Source organism: Fukomys damarensis, unplaced genomic scaffold, assembly GCF_012274545.1.
Source record: "Fukomys damarensis isolate Sample0158 unplaced genomic scaffold, DMR_v1.0_HiC HiC_scaffold_12, whole genome shotgun sequence".
In the NCBI taxonomy this organism is placed as follows: domain Eukaryota; kingdom Metazoa; phylum Chordata; class Mammalia; order Rodentia; family Bathyergidae; genus Fukomys; species Fukomys damarensis.
The window spans coordinates 5688544-5708928 of record NW_022900924.1 but is presented as its reverse complement, the minus strand read 5'-3'; the positions used below and the strand labels follow the sequence as shown (position 1 = coordinate 5708928).

The 20385-nt window shown below is 41.9% G+C and overlaps 1 protein-coding gene across 7 annotated transcripts in view; it reads right to left on the bottom strand.

The window, feature by feature from the left end:
• Slc5a1 (solute carrier family 5 member 1) overlaps positions 1-20385 on the bottom strand; it is a 168566-nt gene that overhangs the window by 25399 nt on the left and 122782 nt on the right. For all 7 annotated transcript variants that reach the window (XM_033762350.1, XM_010603872.2, XM_010603871.1 and 4 more), the window contains 3 exons: positions 10559-10663; positions 9106-9165; positions 7808-7912 (listed from right to left, as the gene is read on the bottom strand). In XM_033762350.1, coding sequence (XP_033618241.1) covers positions 7808-7912; positions 9106-9165; positions 10559-10663 — 270 coding nt within the window. The remainder of the gene's footprint in view (positions 1-7807; positions 7913-9105; positions 9166-10558; positions 10664-20385) is intronic.

The window sequence follows — 20385 nt, the reverse complement described above, 5'->3', positions numbered from 1 at the left end:
AGAGAGAGAGAGAGAGAGAGAGAGAGAGAGAGAGAGAGAGAGAGAGAGAAGGAAGAGAAGGAGGAATGGGCGAGGAGAAAAAAGCAGAAAGCAGAAAGGGAGGAGGGAGGGAGAGAGGAGAGAGAAGATGAGGGAGGACAAAGGGCGAGAGAGGGATGGGAGCTGGAAAGACAACAAGGAGAGGAAAATCTCCCCGAATGCTGCTCAGCAAAACCCACTCGAAGTGAAAAAAATGGTTCTTTAGGCCACAGATCGACAAACTCTTTCTATAAAAGGTAGGCTAGAAATGTTTTAGGCCTTACAAGCCTTATTATCTGTCACTGAAGCACAAAAGCAGCCGTAGATGACATAAGCAAATGGACTTGATTGTGTTCCAATAAATTTTATTTACACAAGAAGACAGTGGATTGGATTTGCCACGAGGTCTTTGTTACGATCACTTTGAAAGTTAGGCTGAACAGTGTCCACAGAATTCGTGGGAAACGACAAAAAACAACAAATCCCAGTTGCTCCCTGGGAGTAACCACGTCTCTGTGAACTCTGGCAAATCACTTTGCCACAGCTGTGATGTTTTGAGACCCTGTTGTTTTATATTTGTATTTCTACTGCCCATTCTGATCCTAACCAATATGTGCCTGAGCATCTCATAAATACTACCTAGCAATGAGGTTTCAGCTGGAGAAGCCTCATTACTCAAATTTTTTTCCATTTGTGAAATAGCCTAGGCAATAAGCATTCAAACCTTAAGCAAAAACCAAAGCTTTTATCTTTACCTAAGGATCCAAAATGGACAGTGGAATTACTGTAAAAGTTTATTGCAGTCATGATCTGTGATAACAGCTGCATAAAACACAAACAAGGACATTCAGTTATCACATGTGATTCATAAAATCTAAGGCTTTATCTCGAGTGTATTGTACATATTAGAATAAGATACACCATTCCAGGAAATCTTACAGAACAAAATGCTTCTCAGAGTGTGATAAGGCAGATGCTCAAGGGAGCCAAGAAAATTAGGGAGTTCATGGGGGTGGCGATCAATTCTGGGTCTGAGAATCCAAAACAATATGACCACAAGACAGCAGCCACAGCCAAGGTTGCACAACACCGCTGCCCAATGGCCAGAGCTGAATCCAGTCCATGAATCTGCAATGCAATTTGCTCCCTCTCTCCCATTAGTCACACACACCCCAATCCCTACAGTCTCCCCAAACCTTCCTGTCAGATCCCTGGTTGTTCCCTGTCTGAACGTGGATCTCAGGAGGCCTTCTCTCTGCCCTTCTCACCCTATCACAACTACCCATGTACACACTCAAAAAAAATTTTTTTTTCCTAAACAAGAAATGTTTTTTATTTGTACAAAGTTTTATAATCTCAACAGCGGTCGGTCATTTATGAACAAACTTTTCATTGCATTCATTTATCCAATTAACAGTGTCAAACTACACTATACTACCTGTCAAATCCCGAGGGCTCCGCTGAGAGAAAGAGGTGCCTGGGACACGAAAAGAGAAAAAAAGCTACGAAAAGCCAACAGACACTTTGGAAGCAGTTAAAGGGAGTGATAAAAAAATTCCTAGTATAAATACCTCACTGCTGTGCTTTGTTAGCTAACAGTTCTTTCTTTCATCTCTGAGCCCTGTGCTGCTGTGTGTCAGGCTCCTTACAGGTGCAGCCGACATCCATCTAATAATTTTTAAAACATTATGTTCTGTCATCCACGATAAGCCTAAACCCAGTCAAATTTACAAGACAAAGCTTTTTCTTTCTGCTAGACATCCTTTCTTCGGGTCCTCCCTACGTCCAGTGTGCGCCCAATGTTCTCTCTTCACAGTACCATCGAATTCTTTTCTCAGAAACTCATTTACAGTATATTATAGGGTTCATTTTAACTGGCTCTCTGGAGTTTTCCTGAGTCTTGAATTTTAACCTAGTCTGTCTGGAAAGAGTGAAAGACTTAGAAGACAAGAGGGACGTAAGATCAAACCATTTGTATTTGGTATCAGGAAACTTGCTCCTCATCCCAGTTCTGTTCCTGTTACACCTAATGAAGTTCTTCTCCCGCTGTAGACCTCAGCTCGCCCATCTGTAAAGAGGGAGCCTGGGATGTAGACTAGATCACGTGACCCCTCCCATCATTCTATGTTTTCATCTTATATGAGCAAGCGCAGTACAGAATTGTGAAAACACGGTCTTCGGGACTAGAAAGGCCCAGGTTCCAATCCCAACGTTGCCATGTATTAGCAGTGTGATTTGAGGCAAATTCCCTAACTTTTGTGACTAGCTTTTCTCTTCCATGAAGTGAGAAACAAAATGGAAATCGCTACTCATGCAACCCCTTTGAGAACTGGAGATGGTAGAAGAAAAGCCCCCATTGGAGACTAAGTGAAGAGCCTGGCGCTAAGTGAAGGGCAGCTGTCGTCCTGGACCACAGATAGAACAACTACGATGTTAGGGCCTCCGAGAAGGAGCCCCCCAAATCATGCTGAGAGGGAGCAGATTGATTATACCGTGTACAACTCAAAAGCAAAATTTGGAAAAAGCCGACTGCTAGGGAATGCACCCATCAGGATCTGTACTAATAGAGGCTGCCCCGTGACTGCCTGCGGGGAGGTGGGGAGGGGGTGTCAAGTCCAAGAGGGTTTAATCAGTAACCCAAAAAATAGGTGAGGTGATAGAGAAGGCAGGAAAAGAGGCTGGGCACTTAGTTTATTTATATGACAACCCCTAAACCAGCTCCGAGGGCAAAGAGTACCCTTTCCCTGGCAACAAGTCAATAGACTTTCACCAGTTTGAACTGTGGACTTAGAGGTTTGCCTGTAAGCACAGTGCCCTTCTTTACACGCTCACTAGGCAGGGAACATCTCACAAGCTGAGCCCAGGAGCTGTTCTCTCACTGGCGTCCTTTCCCTTCCAGCACAACCTCCTCACTCCCCAGCTCATATTCTTCTTCCTCTTCGTAGAGCAAAGTCTTTGACTCCCTTAGAAGATTCCTTCAGCCCTACCAGCACTTCTCAGCGTAGACTCTGCACATTGTTTCTTTCGTGACATAAGACAGGAAAGCCCACCGTTTTTTATTTTGTAACCAAAAGCAAACTGTAGGAGAGCGGAGGAGAATTATGAGGAGTGAGAATCATCCTAATGCATTCTAGGATGAGAAAGCCCAAAAGTACTGGTCAAGGAGAGTAGCAACACCAGTCAGGAAACTGGCAGGAGAGAGATTAATTCCTGGTTGCCGGTCTCAGATCCTAAGACAAAAACCCTGTCAGCCCTATTGATGAGAGCATGTTCAAGACCCTTTATGGGGAAATTTTAGTCTCTTCAACCAACGACGTGAGAGAACTGGATGTCCACATGCAAAGAATGGATTTGGACCCCTACCTCACACCATATACAAAAATTAACTCAAAATGGATAAAGGTCAGAGAGAAAACTCTTAACACTTTTTTGGAGAAAACATAGAATAAAACCTAGTGGCCTTGGATTAAAATGGATTCTTAGAAATAACAGCCAAAGCACAAAGATAAATTGAATTTCAGCAAGATAGAAAGCTCTTGTGCATCAAAGGATACTATCAGGAAAGTAAAAAGACAACTTATAGGATGAGAGAAATGTTTGTAATTATATATCCGATAAGAGTAAGATCCAGAATACTTAGAGAACTTTTATAATCAAAAAAGCAAAAGACAAACATCCTAATCTTTTTTAAGTTACTACATGTAGGCCAGGACAGAAAGGCAATAGTATAAAAGAGAAAAATAACTGTGGTAAGCTGAAGATTTGTACAGATATATTTCCTCTAAGAGAGAAAAACCAGGGTCAGGGATGTAGCTCAGCCACACAGCACACACCTGTCAAACCTGTCAGTGTGAGGCCCTGAGTTCGATTTCTGGTGCCAAAAAAAATTTTTTTTAAACAGAAAGAAAGAAGGAAGGAAGGAAAAAAGAGAAAGAAAGACCAAATACAAAGTATAAACATCATTTTTTGGGTCCTAATCCAAACAACAAGAAAATATTTTTTAAATAATCAGAAAATTTTGGATATGGACCAGGTATTAAATTACCTAAATTAAGATGTGTTACATACATGTACCAGCTCTCCACAAAGTAACCATTATATATTGCAAACATGCAATAATATTTTTTTTAATTTTCAAAAGAAATCACCATAAATTTTTAGCTATGATATAGATAATGTGAAAGAGGAAGAAAAGGTCCAAAGGGGAAGAGGAAACGGGAGGGGTAGGGTAAAGGAAAGAAGGGAAAGGAAAAAATATGAGAAAAGGAAAAAACGGAAACAAAGTCTTTGCAAATAGGGAGAGTGGAGGCATTGAAGGAGGGCAGGGGAAGGGGGAAAAAATGAGAACCAAGATGGATTATGTAAAGGAGGACCAGGGATTTAGCTCAGTGGTTCTGCCGCCTGCCTCACAAGCGCAAGGACCCGAGTTCAATCCCTGGTACCAAAAAAATAAAAATTTTTATAAATTAAAAATAAAAAAGATTATGTAAAGGTGAAAATTCCCAATGATGAATGTAACTGCATTGCATACCTAAAATGTACTGATAAACTTAATGAATTAAAAATAGATATAATAGCACAATGGCTATTGTTTTAAAAGGCCAAGTTGTATTCTGAAGAATTTACAGTGAAATCATATGATCGCTAGGATTTGGATTAGAGAACCACCTTAAAAAATTGAATAGGGAATAGGAAGAAAAGGGCTAAAGGTGTCGGGAAAGTGGGACGGGTAAGGGAAAGGAAATAAGGGAAAAGAAAAAAATACGAGAAAATGAAAAAATGGGAATAAAGTGTCTGTGAATGGGGAGGGGAGGAGGGGTGAAGGGAGGGCAGGGACAAGGGGAAAAAATGAGAAGCAAGACCTATTATGCAAAGGTACAGGATCCCAATGATGAATGTAACTGTACCGTATACCTAAAATGTACCAATAAACTAAAAGAGAAAAAAAAATTTTTTTTATTTGAACAGGGATAAATGAATCAAGAATGGGAAAATCTTGATTAATTGTTGAAGCCAAGAGATCAGTATTAGGTCTACAAATTCTACTTATCCTATTTTATCTCTGCTTATGTATGTTTCAAATTTTTCATAATAAAAAATTCAAGCTGTTATTTAATATTGTTCTCTCAACTTTAAATATCCAGGAAAATAAAAGCACTAGCAACTGTTTCCTCAGCACTGTACCTAACTAGAGTAGAATGCTCATTTCAAATGCAACCCAACTCAGATATAAGGATAGATCTTTTGTGATATGCTCAGATTGGCCTAACCTCACCCATGGTGCTCAAAGGGGGAGAACAAGGACAAAAACTGACCACAGCCAGTGATATTCCTTTGTGGATATGCACCAGGTACTGTATAAAGTCTGGAAAGGGGAACAGCAGGAGCTCCTCCTTATGTGATCTCAAAAAATGCCACTTCTCTCTCTTCCCTACTTTAGAAAGAGTGCAGGGCTCTCAATCAGCCATGTTCACCTTCATCACCTCTTACCTTTCAAATAAAGCTGTATGTTTTCAAATAAATTCGCTTGATCCTTTCCACCACCCAGCAAACTAAACAAGAAAGTAACCCAGCTTACTTATGAAAGAGGGAGCCCTAAAGAGCTTACAGCATCTGCTAGAGAGCAGTGGAACAGTTCCAAGGCTCAGCTCCTTCCAAATGTTCTCCTAGAGAGTTTTCTTGCCCATGTCTTTTTTTTTTTTTCTTACACCTTATCGTTCACATTTCTTTTTTTTTTTTTTTTTTTTTTTTTTTTTTCTCACTTACTTTGAATCCGGATGACAATCACTTTGGGGATTTAAAAAAAAAGAGAATTCCAACAAAAGCCTCTAAGTAAGTTTTCTCTTCCCATCCTCTTCTGGACTGTCTAAGGAACATCTTAGAGCCTGAGTGGTTTCCTGGGTTCTGGAGGGGTTTGGGTTTTGTTTATTTGTTTGTTTTGGCTTTGGGGTTTGTTTGGTTTGGAGTGGTTGTTTATTTACTTTGCTTTGTTTTTCTGTCATAAAGAGCTAACTTGAACATTGCCTGGAAGAAAAAGTAAAGAAGGAATAAAAGAACTGTTTCTGTGGGTAGTCAAGAGCTCTTCCTGGCTCTCAAAATCACCCTAGTGGACAGCCAATCCCTGAGAAATCTCAGCTCTGCAAGTTGGGGCCTATGGCTCCAAGTTAGCAGAGAGAACAAACTAAGTTGTGGTTGGGTTTAGAGAGAATAAAAAATCCCTAAAAAAATTGGCAAATAAAGGCCCAGGGAACCGATTCTCAGAGAATACAAAACAGCTCATGCAGTGATAAAAGGACAGCATACTAGGAGACAGAGGCCTGGTTCTCCTTGATTTAGGATTTTGAGAAGTACTTTCCAACCCCAGGATTTTCATTTCCCTGTTGCTGTAGTTTCAACATGCCCCTCAAAGAAAGTTAATACTCAAATTCATACGTTGATGGTATTTGGAGGTGGGGCCTTTGGGAGGTAACTGAGGTTAGATCAAGGCATCAGAGACTGGCTTCTTTATAAGAGGAACAGAGACCTGAGCTGACACACACTTGCTCTCTCTTGCCATGTGAGGCCTCCTGCTATGTCAGGATACAGCAAGAAGGCTTCCACCAGATGCAACCTCTTTGGCCTTATTAGGGTTTCCAGCTCTGGAAGCACAAGCTAAATAAACTTCTATTCTTTGCAAATTATCCAGTCTGTGGTATTAAGCTACAGTAACAGGAAATAGACTAAGACACCTGTTGGTTAAAAAGTCCTTCCTAGAGCTGGCACTTATTGCCCATATTTAAAGGCATCAGAAATATCACAAGGAGTCAGATTTTCTGACAGAGAAGGCCCCTGACTGCTCCAGGGTTGTGACTAATCCTTAGGTATCCCTAGCTTCCTTTATTTAAAACTGACAAAGAAACATGGCATTTATTAATTGAATATAGCATGATGTTTTGGAATATGTGTACATTGTAGAATGGCTCAGCTGAGCTAATTAACATGTGCATTACCTTACATACTTTTTGTGGTGAGAACGAATCTCTCGGCAACTTTCAAAATGCGATCCATTGGTGCTAACTGTAATCACTATGCTGTACAATAGATCTCTTGAGCCGATTTCTCCTACCTCTCCAACCTTTTGTATCTTCTGACCAAATCTCCACAACCTCCGCTTCTACTCCGGGCTGTCGTAACTACAACTCTATTTTCTACTTCTATAAATACAATTTTTTTTTAATCCCACCTATCAGATCAGATGGTATCTGTGTCTTTCTACGTCTGTCTTCTTCCACTTAATATAACGCCCTCCAGTTCATCCATGTCGTCACAAATGATAACTTCCTACTTCTCAAAAGTCAGAATAGTATTTCATTGTGCGTACTGTATCGCATTTTCTCTATCTGTTCAGTGATAGACCCTTAAGTTGATTTCACATCTTGAATAAACACGGGAATGCAACTATTTATTTGACCCACTAACTTCATTTCCTTTCCATATATACCCAGTAGTGCTTGTCGGATCAGATGATATCCTAACTCCCTTTTAATTTTCTCTTAAAAACAACTTTTCCTGAACCTTCACAAACCTGTTGTGCTTTCAGCCTGCAACACTGAGAACAAGAAATTCCACTGTACCACACTGGCTGCCTGATGCATGAAAGGGGGCTTTACCCTAAGCAGCAAGAAGGCTGAAGGGACCAATTGCATAGCGATGCCCAGAACTGCCTCTTGTGGGGGCAGCGTGTACTGGAGAATGAGAGTGGGCAGCTTCTGCAACGGCCAGTGCCCAGCCCCCAGAGCAGTGTACTCACCGAGATCTTGGTAAAAATGTAGAGCAACAGGGACAGAAGAGAAAGGTAGATTTGGATCCGCTTGCCTCCAAACCTCTTCCGCAGATACTCTGGCATTGTCACTACCTGTACGGGATGCAAGGGAGGTCACCAGCAGTCACAGTGACAGGGCCCCGAGCTGGCAGAAAAACCGGATATATCCTGGTGTCGGAGCCACAGAGGCGTGGCGGCCAAGGACGTATAAACTTTATCGATCTGGGAAGTCACAAAGTAACCCCCCATCATCACTGATCTTCAGCCACCTGCTCATTCTAATCCACATACCCTAGCAGTATAGGAGTAGCCGGATGTTATCCCAGTACGTAAAAGGTGCCCAGTAAACACAGGTACACATGACTGAACATGACTAAAAGAATAGATCCTCTCCCTGGATGGATAGATAGATAGATAGATACATAGACAGACAGACATTCTAGCGATAGATTCTATAATTCTATACAGAGAACCTACTGTAAATGAGACATCGTGGAAATGGTGGCATCTTTCCAAGGCACCAAACAAGTTGGCCAGGCTGAATGTGACTTCCGCTATGCTCTACACACAGGCAATGCCAAAGATTGTAGCTGCCTCAACATTCTCCCAGTTTCTTTCAGAAAATTTCAACCATACTTTCTGTCTTGCTCCCTCCAGCCTGAGTCCATTGCCTCTAGGGACCAGACGTGTGTAACCTGTAATCTGTGAGCCTCCAGAAGATATGGAGCTGCCCTGTGTTTCTCCCATGCTGCTTTTAGTCCCCAATACATCAATTTACAAATCAGAGGTCCTCATTGAACAGGTGATAGTAAAGTTGCCCTATGAAAATCTCAGAGAGACGTAGTCATGAGAGCAGTTCCAGCTGAGTACCAGCTGCATGCAGCAAACAAGAGCTGAAGAATGTAAATGAAGAGGAAATATAGTTCTTTTTCTCCAACCTGTAGGGGCAGAGGCTGAAGATCATTGTTTTGTCAAGAGCAAATTCGTGGGAGTGCGGCACAAGGACACACCAAAGTAAGAGGAAGAGATGCTTCAGAGGAATCTGAATAATGTGAGATTCCGTAGGGGACCTTCTCAGAGGGATGAGTCATGAGCCTGGACTGAAAAGAATCAGGGGAGCTCTTTAATTCCCCTGTATGCAGTTAAAACTATTTTACAACCTAGCAGTGAAAGGCAACTCACAGGTCCCTGTCACTTACCCTATAAAGCTTCCTCTAACTTCTAAAATGATCAAGCCCACATCGATACCTGCCAGTGAAAAATAGAACAACAGAACAGATACTTACCCCAGCCTTAATGTAAATAGGGACAAACACCCAACCCAGCACAACCACCACAATCAGGGCCTGAAACCAAAACAAGAGATAGATGTAAATCAGGAGAAACTTTAGCCCAGAAAAAATCACCCAATACTTTTTTGTGGTGGTTGCTGTTGCTCTGTTGTTCCCAGCTACTTAAATGGGAATTAGAGACTAAAAGCGGTTTTTTCTGTCCAACTGGCCCATCAGAAATAGCAGTGGGGGCAACAGCGGAGGGGAGCCCATGAGGCTGCCACGAACATCACAACCCTGGGGCCCCAGCCAGAACAATGAGTTTTCCTTTGCATCTTCCCTGATTTACAAGGAGTAAAATACCACTTTGAGAACAGTAATAATAAAAATAACAATAACATGGTTAGGAGAGTACCAAGGCTTTGTCTTTTTAACACCAAAGGGAAAAAAAAGAAACACTATTACCACGTCAGTGGATCTGTCACGCGACTTTGTGGTGAAAGGAAAGCAGGACCGGAGTTCCGAAAGCCATACCCGTCCATCCGCACCCCCAGGTATCTCTGAGGGGCCAACGTCTCGAGCTCCTGTCAACACAGACTGCACTGGCTGAGTGCTAGGCCTCTGCTATGTTCGGGGTATGATTTCATGGGTCCCCAAAAAGTTAGTGCTCTGGAGGGTTCGTGGTTAGTGTAATGGGAGACCGTGAGACATTTAAGAGGTGGGGAACAGGAGGGAGTCCCTGGGTCTTTGAGGCTGCTGCTCAGGGACGGGGTTACGGTAGCTCGGTGAAACCCTTGGATCGTTCAGAACAAAGGCTGGAAACCCTCAGAGGGAAGGAGAGAGGTATAAAGGGTAGTGGGGAGGGAAATGAGATTCAGGCGGGTTGAAAAGCTGTGGACATGCACCAAGTCTCTACGAGCACTTGTAATCCCACCACTCGGGAGGCTGAGGCGGGAGCATTGCCACAAGTTTGAGGCCAGCCTCGGCTACATAGTGAGTTCAAGGCCAGCCTGAACTACATAGTGAGACCCCGTCTCAAAAAAACACACAAAAAAGAATTAAGATGTATTATGTACATTAACAAATTTCCCCTAATGAATGTGATTGTACAAATTTCCCATGATGAATGTGATCGTTATGTACTGCAAACATGTACTAATTAAAAACTTTTTTTTGGAGCCTGAGCCTCGCAATACCCATTCTTTTTGGCTTTTCCTGTTTTGGGCAATGTGATCTCTTCCTCTCATACATGCTCCTGCCATTGCTGTCTGTCAGGAGGTGATACAGTCCAGAGGGTTCTCAATAGACTTCACCATGCTATTTGGACTTTCAGCCTCCAAAACTATGAGCTAAATAGTCTGTTTTCTTTATAGAGTTAGCTTGCCTCGCGCACATCATTATAGTAATGAAAAAGAGACTAGTAAAAACCCTTCCACCACCAATACGCAGTGGTGCTTATGTTACTCACGTTCCATTCAGAGCCTCCAATAGCAATGCCTGAAGCTGCTCCTGTCCCAGCTAGCCCCACAAAATGACCACTTCCAATGTTACTGGCGAAGAGAGAGGCCCCAATCTGGAAACAGAAAGAGGAAGTCAGGTGACGGTGCTATACTTGACCAGGACACTCAGGCCAAAGCAAGAAGGGACACGTTAGCCAAAATCAGGACAGGAGAGAGGAGAGGCAGGCTGGGAGCCTGACTGGTCCTCGTCAGAATGACTGGGCAAGACAAACATGGTAATTGGCGAAGCAATGAAAACAAAAAGGAGAGGATTAGGGAAGGAGCAGAGGAATGTGTCCCTCATCAAACCACCCGTGGGCCCTCTGTGAGCCCGCTGTCAGATAGTGAAAAGCATATGGAAAGCACCATAACCCGCGAGGACTCCCCTAAAGGTCTCCTGCAAGGCTGTCTACGTGGAGGCTGGGCCTGTGCCATTAACCTCCATATCCTCAGCGTGCCTGGTGACTTAGGACCTTGTCCTGTAGAGGCTTTCAATAAATATAGTTAATATTTGTAAAACAAATCATTTTTTTTCTTTTATTGAGTTTATTGGCACATTTTAGGTATACAGTACAATTACGTTCATTATTGGGATCTTGTACCTTTACACGACAGGTCTTGGTTCTCATTTTTTTCCCCTTGTCCGTGCCTTCCCTTCACCCCCTCCTCCCCTCCCCATTTACAAACACTTTATTTCCATTTTTTCATTTTCTCGTATTTTTTTCTTTTCCCTTATTACTTTTCCCTTACCCGTCCCACTTTCCCGACACCTTTAGCCCTTTTCTTCCTATTTCACATGGTTAATTATCTAATTAGCATCTTACGTATTATTATAGCTTTTCACACCAGAGAAACTATTTGGTATTTACACATGTGTGACTTATTTGTTTCACTTAGGAGTATATCCTCAATATGTATCCATTTTCCTATGAATGAATCTAATTTCTCATTCTTTGTGGCTGAGTAATATTCCATTTTATAGAAAAACCACATCTTCTTTATCCAGTTTCCAACTGATGGGTAAATGGGCTGTTTCTGAGATTTAGCTATTACAAACTGTACCACTATAAACATTGGTGTGCATATATCACTGTGATATGATTCCTTTAATTCTTTTAGAAAGATACCCAGCAGAGGGATGGCTGGGTCAAATGGAACCTCTAGCCCCAGCTCTATGAGGTATCTCCATATTGATTTCCAGAGTGGTTGCACCAGTCTGCACTCCCACCAACAATGGAAAGGTTCCTTTCTCCCTACCATCCTGCCAACAAACAAATCATTTTTTAAAAGCCTCTGAGTCCCTATCTTCTTGTCAGACAGAGGGAGGCATGAAACTGATAACTTCTGAGTAATTTCTAGCTGTTAAATTATGTGATTCCATGTACTCCCTAGTAACAAGAGAGGATAATAAGAATAATTCTCTTAATCCATATACCATCTTTCCCTGAAAATAAGATTGAACCAGAAAATAAACACCAGCTGTAATTAATAGCTGGTCAATTGACGGTGGTAGTCAATGTCATGCATAAGATTATAACTCACTATTCTCTTGCTCGATGGCTAATCTATAATAGCAGGTAACGCAAAGACAGGCCAATTGGGGCTAGTGTTTTTACCTCTAGTTAGGTCTGAGTTTTGAGAAGATGCTAGCATTTATGTTTTTACAAAGGACCTAGAGACTGTACGGCAATATGCATGAGACACTGTGTTTTTCACGGACATACATAGGTCTAAACACATAAGTCAGAAGGCACAGTGGAAGGTTATAGACTGTTAATAACCAAGAGTAGAGGCCCAGAAAGGGAAAGGGGAGTGGTACTGAGAATGGGAGTCAGAAGAAAACATCCAGTGAAGCACGAGAGGGATTTGCATTGGCCAGCTGCACACTGTGCCACCAACTCAACTGCATCTGAGGCCCAAAAGAACCCCAGAGAGTTCTAGAGTCCTCCTCCATCCAGGAGGAGAAACTACAAGAGCATTTGATAAGTGAAAGACAACTCCTCAACTTCCAATATGGTTGTGCCCAAATGAACCCATGGTTAACAGAAAATATAATTGATCAAACATGCATTACTACCCCTAAGATACTGAGCATCAGAGCTTAGCCTACCTAACTTAAAGGTGCTCAGAGCACTTACATTGGCCTACAGTTGGGAAAAATCACCTAAGCTCATTTTATAATACAATGTTAAATATATCATATAACTTATTGAATACCACACTGAAAGTAAAAACAGAACGATTGCATCGGTAAGCTTTCACGCCGTCATAAAGTTGAAATATTGTTAAGTTGAATCATACTAGGGTTGGGGTTTTTTTTTTTTTTTTTTTTTTTTTTTTTGCTAAGCAGATTGTATGAGGCTTGTACTTATTTTTCTAATGTTCCTAGATGGTCTAAATCTGGAACAAAATATATATTTCCCAAAAGACAAATTACTCCAAGAAATTTTCCTAATTATATCAGCTGCTCTCCCAAATATAAGGCAGGTGGTATCAAATGCCAAGTCAAAGCAGAGACAGATTCCTGAAGGCCCAACCAAAAAGAGGGCCAGGACAAGAAAAAATGTGAGAAAAGGAAAAAATGGAAACAAAGTCTTTGTAAGTAGGGGAGGGTGGAGGGGGTGAAGGGAGGGCAGGGGAATGGGGAAAAAATGAGAACCAAGATCTGTCATGTAAAGATACAAGATTCCAATGATAAATGTAACTGTACTGTATACTTTAAAAGTACCAATTAACTCCATAAAAAAAGAGAGGTCCAGGAATGATGAGAAGGAGAGGTGGTGGAAGTTCATTCATTCATTCACACAATTAATATTCACTTAGTACTTTAAGTGTCAAATAGTGTCCTAGACATGGGAGATCCAGCTATGAATAACACAGACAAAATCTCCACTTACAGGAAGCTTATATTGAACTGAAGTAAACATAAATAACCACAAAAAGGAAGATCAGAGAGGCATAAGTGCTGTGAAGAGAATAAAGCAAAGAGGTTATAAAACAGTGATTAGATGAAAGAGTCAGAGAAGTTCCCTTGGTAGAGGTGACATTTAAATCGAGATCTAAATGATATGAGTCACCCAGCAATGGCAGAGCAATAACATTCCAGCAGTACAAAGACCCCACTTCCCCAAATGGAAAAAGCATCCATGGTTGAGAGGCAGAAAGACCAAGGTGGCAGGAAAGAAGTGGGACAGTGTGAGAAGAGGCTGAAAAGTCGGGAGGAGCTGTGTCAGGGAAATGATAGTAAGTCAGGATAGGACGAGTAGATTTTACTCTAAGTGTGATGGGAAGCCACAGAGGGCTTTAAGCAGAGCAAGAACAGGATCTAATTTGCTGTTAACTGTTGCTCTAAACTGTATAGAAACTGAAGTGTTAGGGCAGAGAAGAAAACAGAGAAACCAAGTGGGTAAGACAGGACATCCAGGTAAGACAGGACAGTGGGTTGGTCTAGGGTGGTAGAAGGTGAGACAAAGACAAGCGTAGATATAGGAGGCGAGTTTTACAAACGAGATTGACAAGATTTGTGCATGGATTTGTTGGGGTAAATAAGAGAAAGGGTGATTAAGGATAACTCCTAGACTTGGGACTTGAGAAACTGGGTAGACGCCACTTATAATGAAGAGGAAATTAGGAAAAAAATAGGTTGCTTACAGACTTATCTCTTTCTGTTCATGGAGCTATTCGTGGTTTTCTGTTGATGGAGCTAACAGTCTACTTTTATAAAAATTTCCCTCATAATATCCATAAAGTTGTCTTCACTTGAAACTAAATATATATTTCCCAAAATCCAGATTACTCAAAAAAGCTCTCCTAACTCTACCAGCCCACCTGTCCAGGACAGCCATTTATCTTTTCACTTAGCACTTCATCTGATAAATTATTAAGCCTAATACTATACTATTAAGGACATAATTATCAGCAATGATTAAGTGAATTAGATTAATCTTAAATTTAAGAAATCCTGTCCACGACCCCTTTCCCAAAAGGGGACACTGGATCTTAAGACACGTCGTGATGCAGTCCTGAGGTCCTTCCCTCACCTCCTGAGAAGGGAATAGAATGGGGCCAGCAGAGTTTTGGGGTGCTGGATTCATTCGTCAGGGGTACCACCTCGGCCTCATTCTGGACTTCTTCCCTTTACCCCTGACCTGCACTCAGTCACTTGTCAAAACCCTGAGTCTGCTTTCATCGTACCATTGGCATCTAGCACTTTCTATATCACCCTTGGCTGCCTATCAACAGGACCACATGGCATTCTTTTACATGACCTCAAGTTCATTTCTCCTATCAGTCACTCCAGCACACTTCTTCACGAAGCTACCTCCCCAAAGTGCAACTCTACAACTTTAATCGTGTCGTTACTCCTTTCAGAGATCTTGCTGGATCTCCTTTTCCCTTACGGGCCTGTTAAGCAGTCCTCCTGACGGCGCAACGCTTCAAGACATAGTCCTAGAAATTGACAAGGTTTCAGAGTAAAGCTTCCTCCAGTGCAAAGGCAGAATAAACTTAAAAATTCCAAGCAGAATGTTTTCTTGACCCCTTATCATCTGAGTGCTCACAACATCTGTATGCCTCCCATCTTCTCTCATCACAGGGTTTTGCTGGAGTCAAACAAGATGATGAGTCAGTAATGATTGGCACTCAGATGGCCCTAACCAGTGGCCCTTCCTCTCATACCCTCCCAGAAGGACAATTCACCCTTAAAGACAATTCACGAGAGCAACAATGGACACTGTAATGGACTGAATTGAGTCCTTCCCACAAATTTCATACACTGAATCCCTAAACTCCAATATGGCGATATCTGGAAATAAGACCCTTAGAAAAAGAAAGTGAAATGAAGTCATAAGCATGAAAATTTACAATATGACAGGGTTGGAGAGTTTATAAGAGAAAAATGACATACCAGATGTCTCTCTCTCTCTCTCTCTCTCTCTCTATCTCCTTCCCTCACTCTTGCATGCACACAGAGAAGAGGGCACAGCAGGAAGACAGCTCTCTATAAGCTAGGAAAAGAGGTCTCACTGGAAAGCAACACTAACAGAACCTGGATCTTGGGCTTCCAACCAAAAGTCAGAGAAAATCATTTCTGTTACGCCACCCAACCTGTGGTATGTTGTGGTGGCAGCCTGAGCAGACTAAGACAAAGACCACGGTTTCATGACTTATGCCCCACTGCCCGGGGTTCATGCTGCTTCTCCCCTCACTGAAGCTCATCTCCCAAACACTCTCTGTCCACTCCTCACCCACACTCTGCCTGTCTGGAAATCACACTCCATTTAGAGAGTGTCCCTGTGACACGAATCACCATGTCCTTCTCTGTAATTTCCTCCCAGCTTCCTTCTGAATCCAGAATTTTAGACTTTATCTAAAATCCCTACCTTGACCTGGCTTCTAAGCTCTTTCCAAGCCTTCTTCCTCATCCCCCAATAGGCTGCAAAAAACCAGTACAAGTTATGCTTCCATTGTGAAAGAGGGACTAGGTCAGAACTAACCCAGTAGGCTTGATGGCATGGTAACTGGGAAAATATCATTATCACAAAAGGTAAGAATGAGTATGCATCTTCTTTTGCATTAAGGGAACTCAGGATCAATTTGACTGCCTGCCTTTCCACCTTATAAAGAAATTATAGACTCTCCCCCCCAAAGTTTAATGGGTCCATAGATGTCACCGCTTGACTCTCCTCTGCAGCACCTCCCAAGTGATGGTCACAGACCTCTGTTGACAAAGAACTCCCCACCTACAAGGCAGCTAATGGTTAAAAGGTTCTTCTTTTACCTTGAACTGAAATCTACCCATGTTGTATTTTTACTTTCACGATACAGAACAAGTCCACAAGCTCTCCCACTAAGGACAGGAAGAATACACATCTCTTTTAGTTATTCTTCAGTTTAAGCCTCCTCTCCTCATAAGTCTGCTGCTCACTGGACATGGACTCGAATATCATCAATCTTGTTGCTCTCTTCTTCCCTTGGCTCCTTCCCTGGCCCCATGTGGGCCTCGGATCCAAATAGACTATTCCCGAAACATGCTGCCCAGAGAGGAGTAGGCTGCCCTTCTTGGCTTTTCGTTTGGTTTTAATATCATCTACTGGTGGCTTCAAATCTTGTTTTAAAACTGCCACTTATCCATGGGTTCTTAGCAATAATTACGACGTGGGCCAGACCATCCAATTCTCATCACTACCAAAGGATCTGACTCTAAATTATTTGGATCATTTAACAAGAATAGCTCTCTTTTTATTGCAACTTAGATTCCAGATAAGATCAGTTTTGTTTGCCTTAGAACAGTGACATTACCACTTTTTTTTTTTTTCATTTTAATCTCTTCAGGGTTTGGCTCAACCCTAGATGGTTTTCTGTCATACTTTTCTAAGGGAAAATTACTTAAACTGCAAAGGAAACATGTAGCTGAATATTTTCTCCCCACCATTAATGTTAGAAGTCAGAAGGTAGTGGGGGTTGCACCTAACTTTTGAACCAAAAGCAAACATCGTTCTATTTAATGAGTGTTCCTTCAGGGCTCAGCTCAGCCCTCAAATGAGCTCTCAGAACCAGTGCTCATCGCAGAGTATGCTGTGAACCAGGAACATCAGCTTCATCTAGGACCTTATGAAAACTGCAAAGCCTCCTGTTACCACCCAGACCTATTAAATCAGAGTAATAAGCTCTCCCGGTGACTTTTATGCACAATAAAGTTTGAGAAGCCTGGCCTAGACTGTACTGAAAACCACAGATTAAGCCATTTCCTCCTTGCCCTTGCTTTGACCTCTCTTTGGAAACAGAAGAACAGAGCTGTATATACAATTGGAATGCTAAGACCTGAAGGACAAAAAGGATGTGTGAAAGAGGTTCTCTCCAAAATTCACTGCTCTGTTTCCAGAGTTTTAAGGGTCTGATAACATGATATTCACCTTTCCCAGTAGAGATCCTATCGCTTCAGTCTTATGTCAACAGATGCACAAGGACTTAAAGGAGCTTTCACTATTTTAGCCCTGAAACTTTGGAACTGGTAGCCCCAGTCAACCAAAGATGTACAAGATATCCCTATGTTGCAACGAAGTTACTGAGCCCTCTCAAATGGAAAGCCCCTGAAGTCACTCAAAGACTTTACAGGAGATCCTTCCGCCAACAATTTAACTTCTCAAGAGGTGGATTTTAAGAGTCACTAAGAGGCCAGGGATTGAAATCAGTCAGTGGCACGGCACCTGCCTCACAAGCGCAAGGTCCTGAGTTCAATCCCTGGTACCAAAAAAAAAAAAAAAAAATTGCTAGAAGATGATCCCAACCACCAGAAACAAAGATTGTTGAATTGAGAATTTATCTGCCCCTCTGTTGTGGTGTGAAATTCCTAAGAGAAATTACAGGCACTGAAGACATCTTGCAATCCTGACTGTCCTACTTTCTCCAACCCTAGAAGCCCTTTCATGTCCTATCATGTTCTCTCTGTACAAATCATATGAACTCAACCTCTTAGATGTATTCTGTCCTTGTATATGCTACCCTCCCATTAAACATGTAGTAGCCATCTTGGCTGTTAAATTGGTTGTTACAGTATCTCGGAGCTTATGTTCAAGTAACACTTATTTTTACCTACTAATGGTACCAAAGTGTAAGAGTAGTGATGCTGACGATTCTGATACACCAAGGAGAATCTGTGAAGTGCTTCAAGTGGACAGGTGAAAGTTCTCAGATCAATAAGGAAACAAAATAGGTGTCATCTAAAGATAATAAGGTCTACAATTAGAACAAATCTATCTGTAAAATTGTGCATAAGAAAAAAATCCATGTTAGTTTTGCTGGCACACCGCAAACTGCAAAAAGTCACAGGGTTTGATATGCGTGCAAGATGAAAAAGGCCATTCTGGTGTGGCAGTGAGTTCCTATAATCTCAGAACTTGCAAGGTTGAGGCAGGAGGGTCATGAATTCAAGGCCCTGTCTGGGCTATAAAGTGAGCTCTCTCTACATAGCAGATCCTATCTCAAACGGGGAAAAAAAAGGAAGGAGGAGAACTAGGAGGAGGCAAAGGAGGAGGAGCAGGAACATGAGAAGGAGAAGGAGAAGAAGAGGAAGAAGAGAAAGGCATAAGTTTGTGCCTGTACAGGAAAAAACAGTATGCGTGGGATTTGGCACTATCTGAAGTTTCAGTCAACTCTTGTGGGTCTTGGAACATATTCCCCACAGATAAGGAAGGACTACTGCAACTGCTTTTGCAAACAAATGTGCTGCCCCAAAATATCTTTAGTCCTCTAAGAGCATGTCTGCTTCCATTTAGCACAGAATTTTTCTTGCACATAGCAAGGACTCAGAAAAGTCTCTGACAGAGTGTGTCCTATCAAATTCCTGATAGGAATTCTATTGACCAAATACCTTATGGTTCCATTTGTTCCTACTAGCTGTATGGAGTTGGGACTCTTTATGAGGACATGCCAGGGGACCACACTCTCCTGAGGAAGAGGCAGCAATTTGACCTGCCAGGCCTCCATGGAGTGCATAAGAACAGTAGGGTATACTAGAGACTGCAAAATATCTCTAGGCGATTTCAGTCTGGTAACATGTTAAGGTAGCCATTAGTAAGAACAAGACCACGGAGAAGGTCTGATCTTACAGGTTCTATTTTATTTTTATTTTCACACTCTATGGGAAGTAAGGCAGGCTGTGCACACACAGGACTACTGACTCAGAGGTCAAGAATTTCAAAAAAAAAATTAGAAAAGGTCACAAGTTTATAGTCCTAGCTTCACAATCAGAGACAGCCAGGAGATTTGAAAAAAGTATCCTGGATATTTCAAAATAGCTAGTAACAAGGGCTTTTTAAATAGACAATGGAGAAGCGATACATATTTGAGGCCATAGATCTTTCAATTACCCTGACCTGATCATTACACGTTGTATACATATATTTAAATATTATACTACACTCTGTGTGTACAATTATTCCATGTCAATTAAAATTTAAAAGATTTTTAAAGCATTCTGTGTAAATGATAATGCTTGAAAGCAAAAGTAATAACCTAGACCCCTCTGCGTAAATGATAATGCTCAGAAACAAAATTAAATGACAGAGATGCCTCTTTCTCCCATTCCTTCTAAACACACTGGAAGCCTTCTGACCCAGTTCTAATCTTGGCTCTGTCATAACAAACTATATGACCTTGAGCCAGTCACTTTACTCCTCAAAGCTTCATTTTCCTCCATTAGAAGCTCAGGGATTGACCAGGTGTGGTGGCACACGCCTGTAATCCCAGCACTTGGGAGGCTGAGGCAGGAGGATCACTGTGAGTTCGAGACCAGCCTGGGCTACACATAGTGAGTTTCAGGTCAGTCTCAACTACATAGTGAGACCCTGTCTCAAAAAAAAAAAAAAAACAGAAGCTCAGGGATTAGAACTCTTTACCCTTCCCCAGAAGGGTGTCAGTAAGCTTAAATGAGATGACCAATATAAGAAACCTTGAGGAAAGTTTTGCTCCACAAAGGCAAGAATATGCTGGGGAATATTAGTAACGTTTTTACACAGCCTATGTCTTTATGGAGAGCCCTGATCTCCCTGCAAGAGACAGAGATGTCATTTTCTCTTCAAAGGAGCATGACAGCTCAAAAGGAAAGTGTACTCGGCTCATTTCAGGAAGCTTATTTCTTTGTTAATGGGCCACATAATGCTGCAGAACTCCAGAGACAGCTTTCTGCTCCCTGCTCCTGTCCCTCCCCCTAAGGGACATGAGATGCCAGGACTTTCCCTGCATCTCCTCTCTAGGCTGCGCTGGACCTCTCCAGTGGAATACCCTCCCGCAGTGA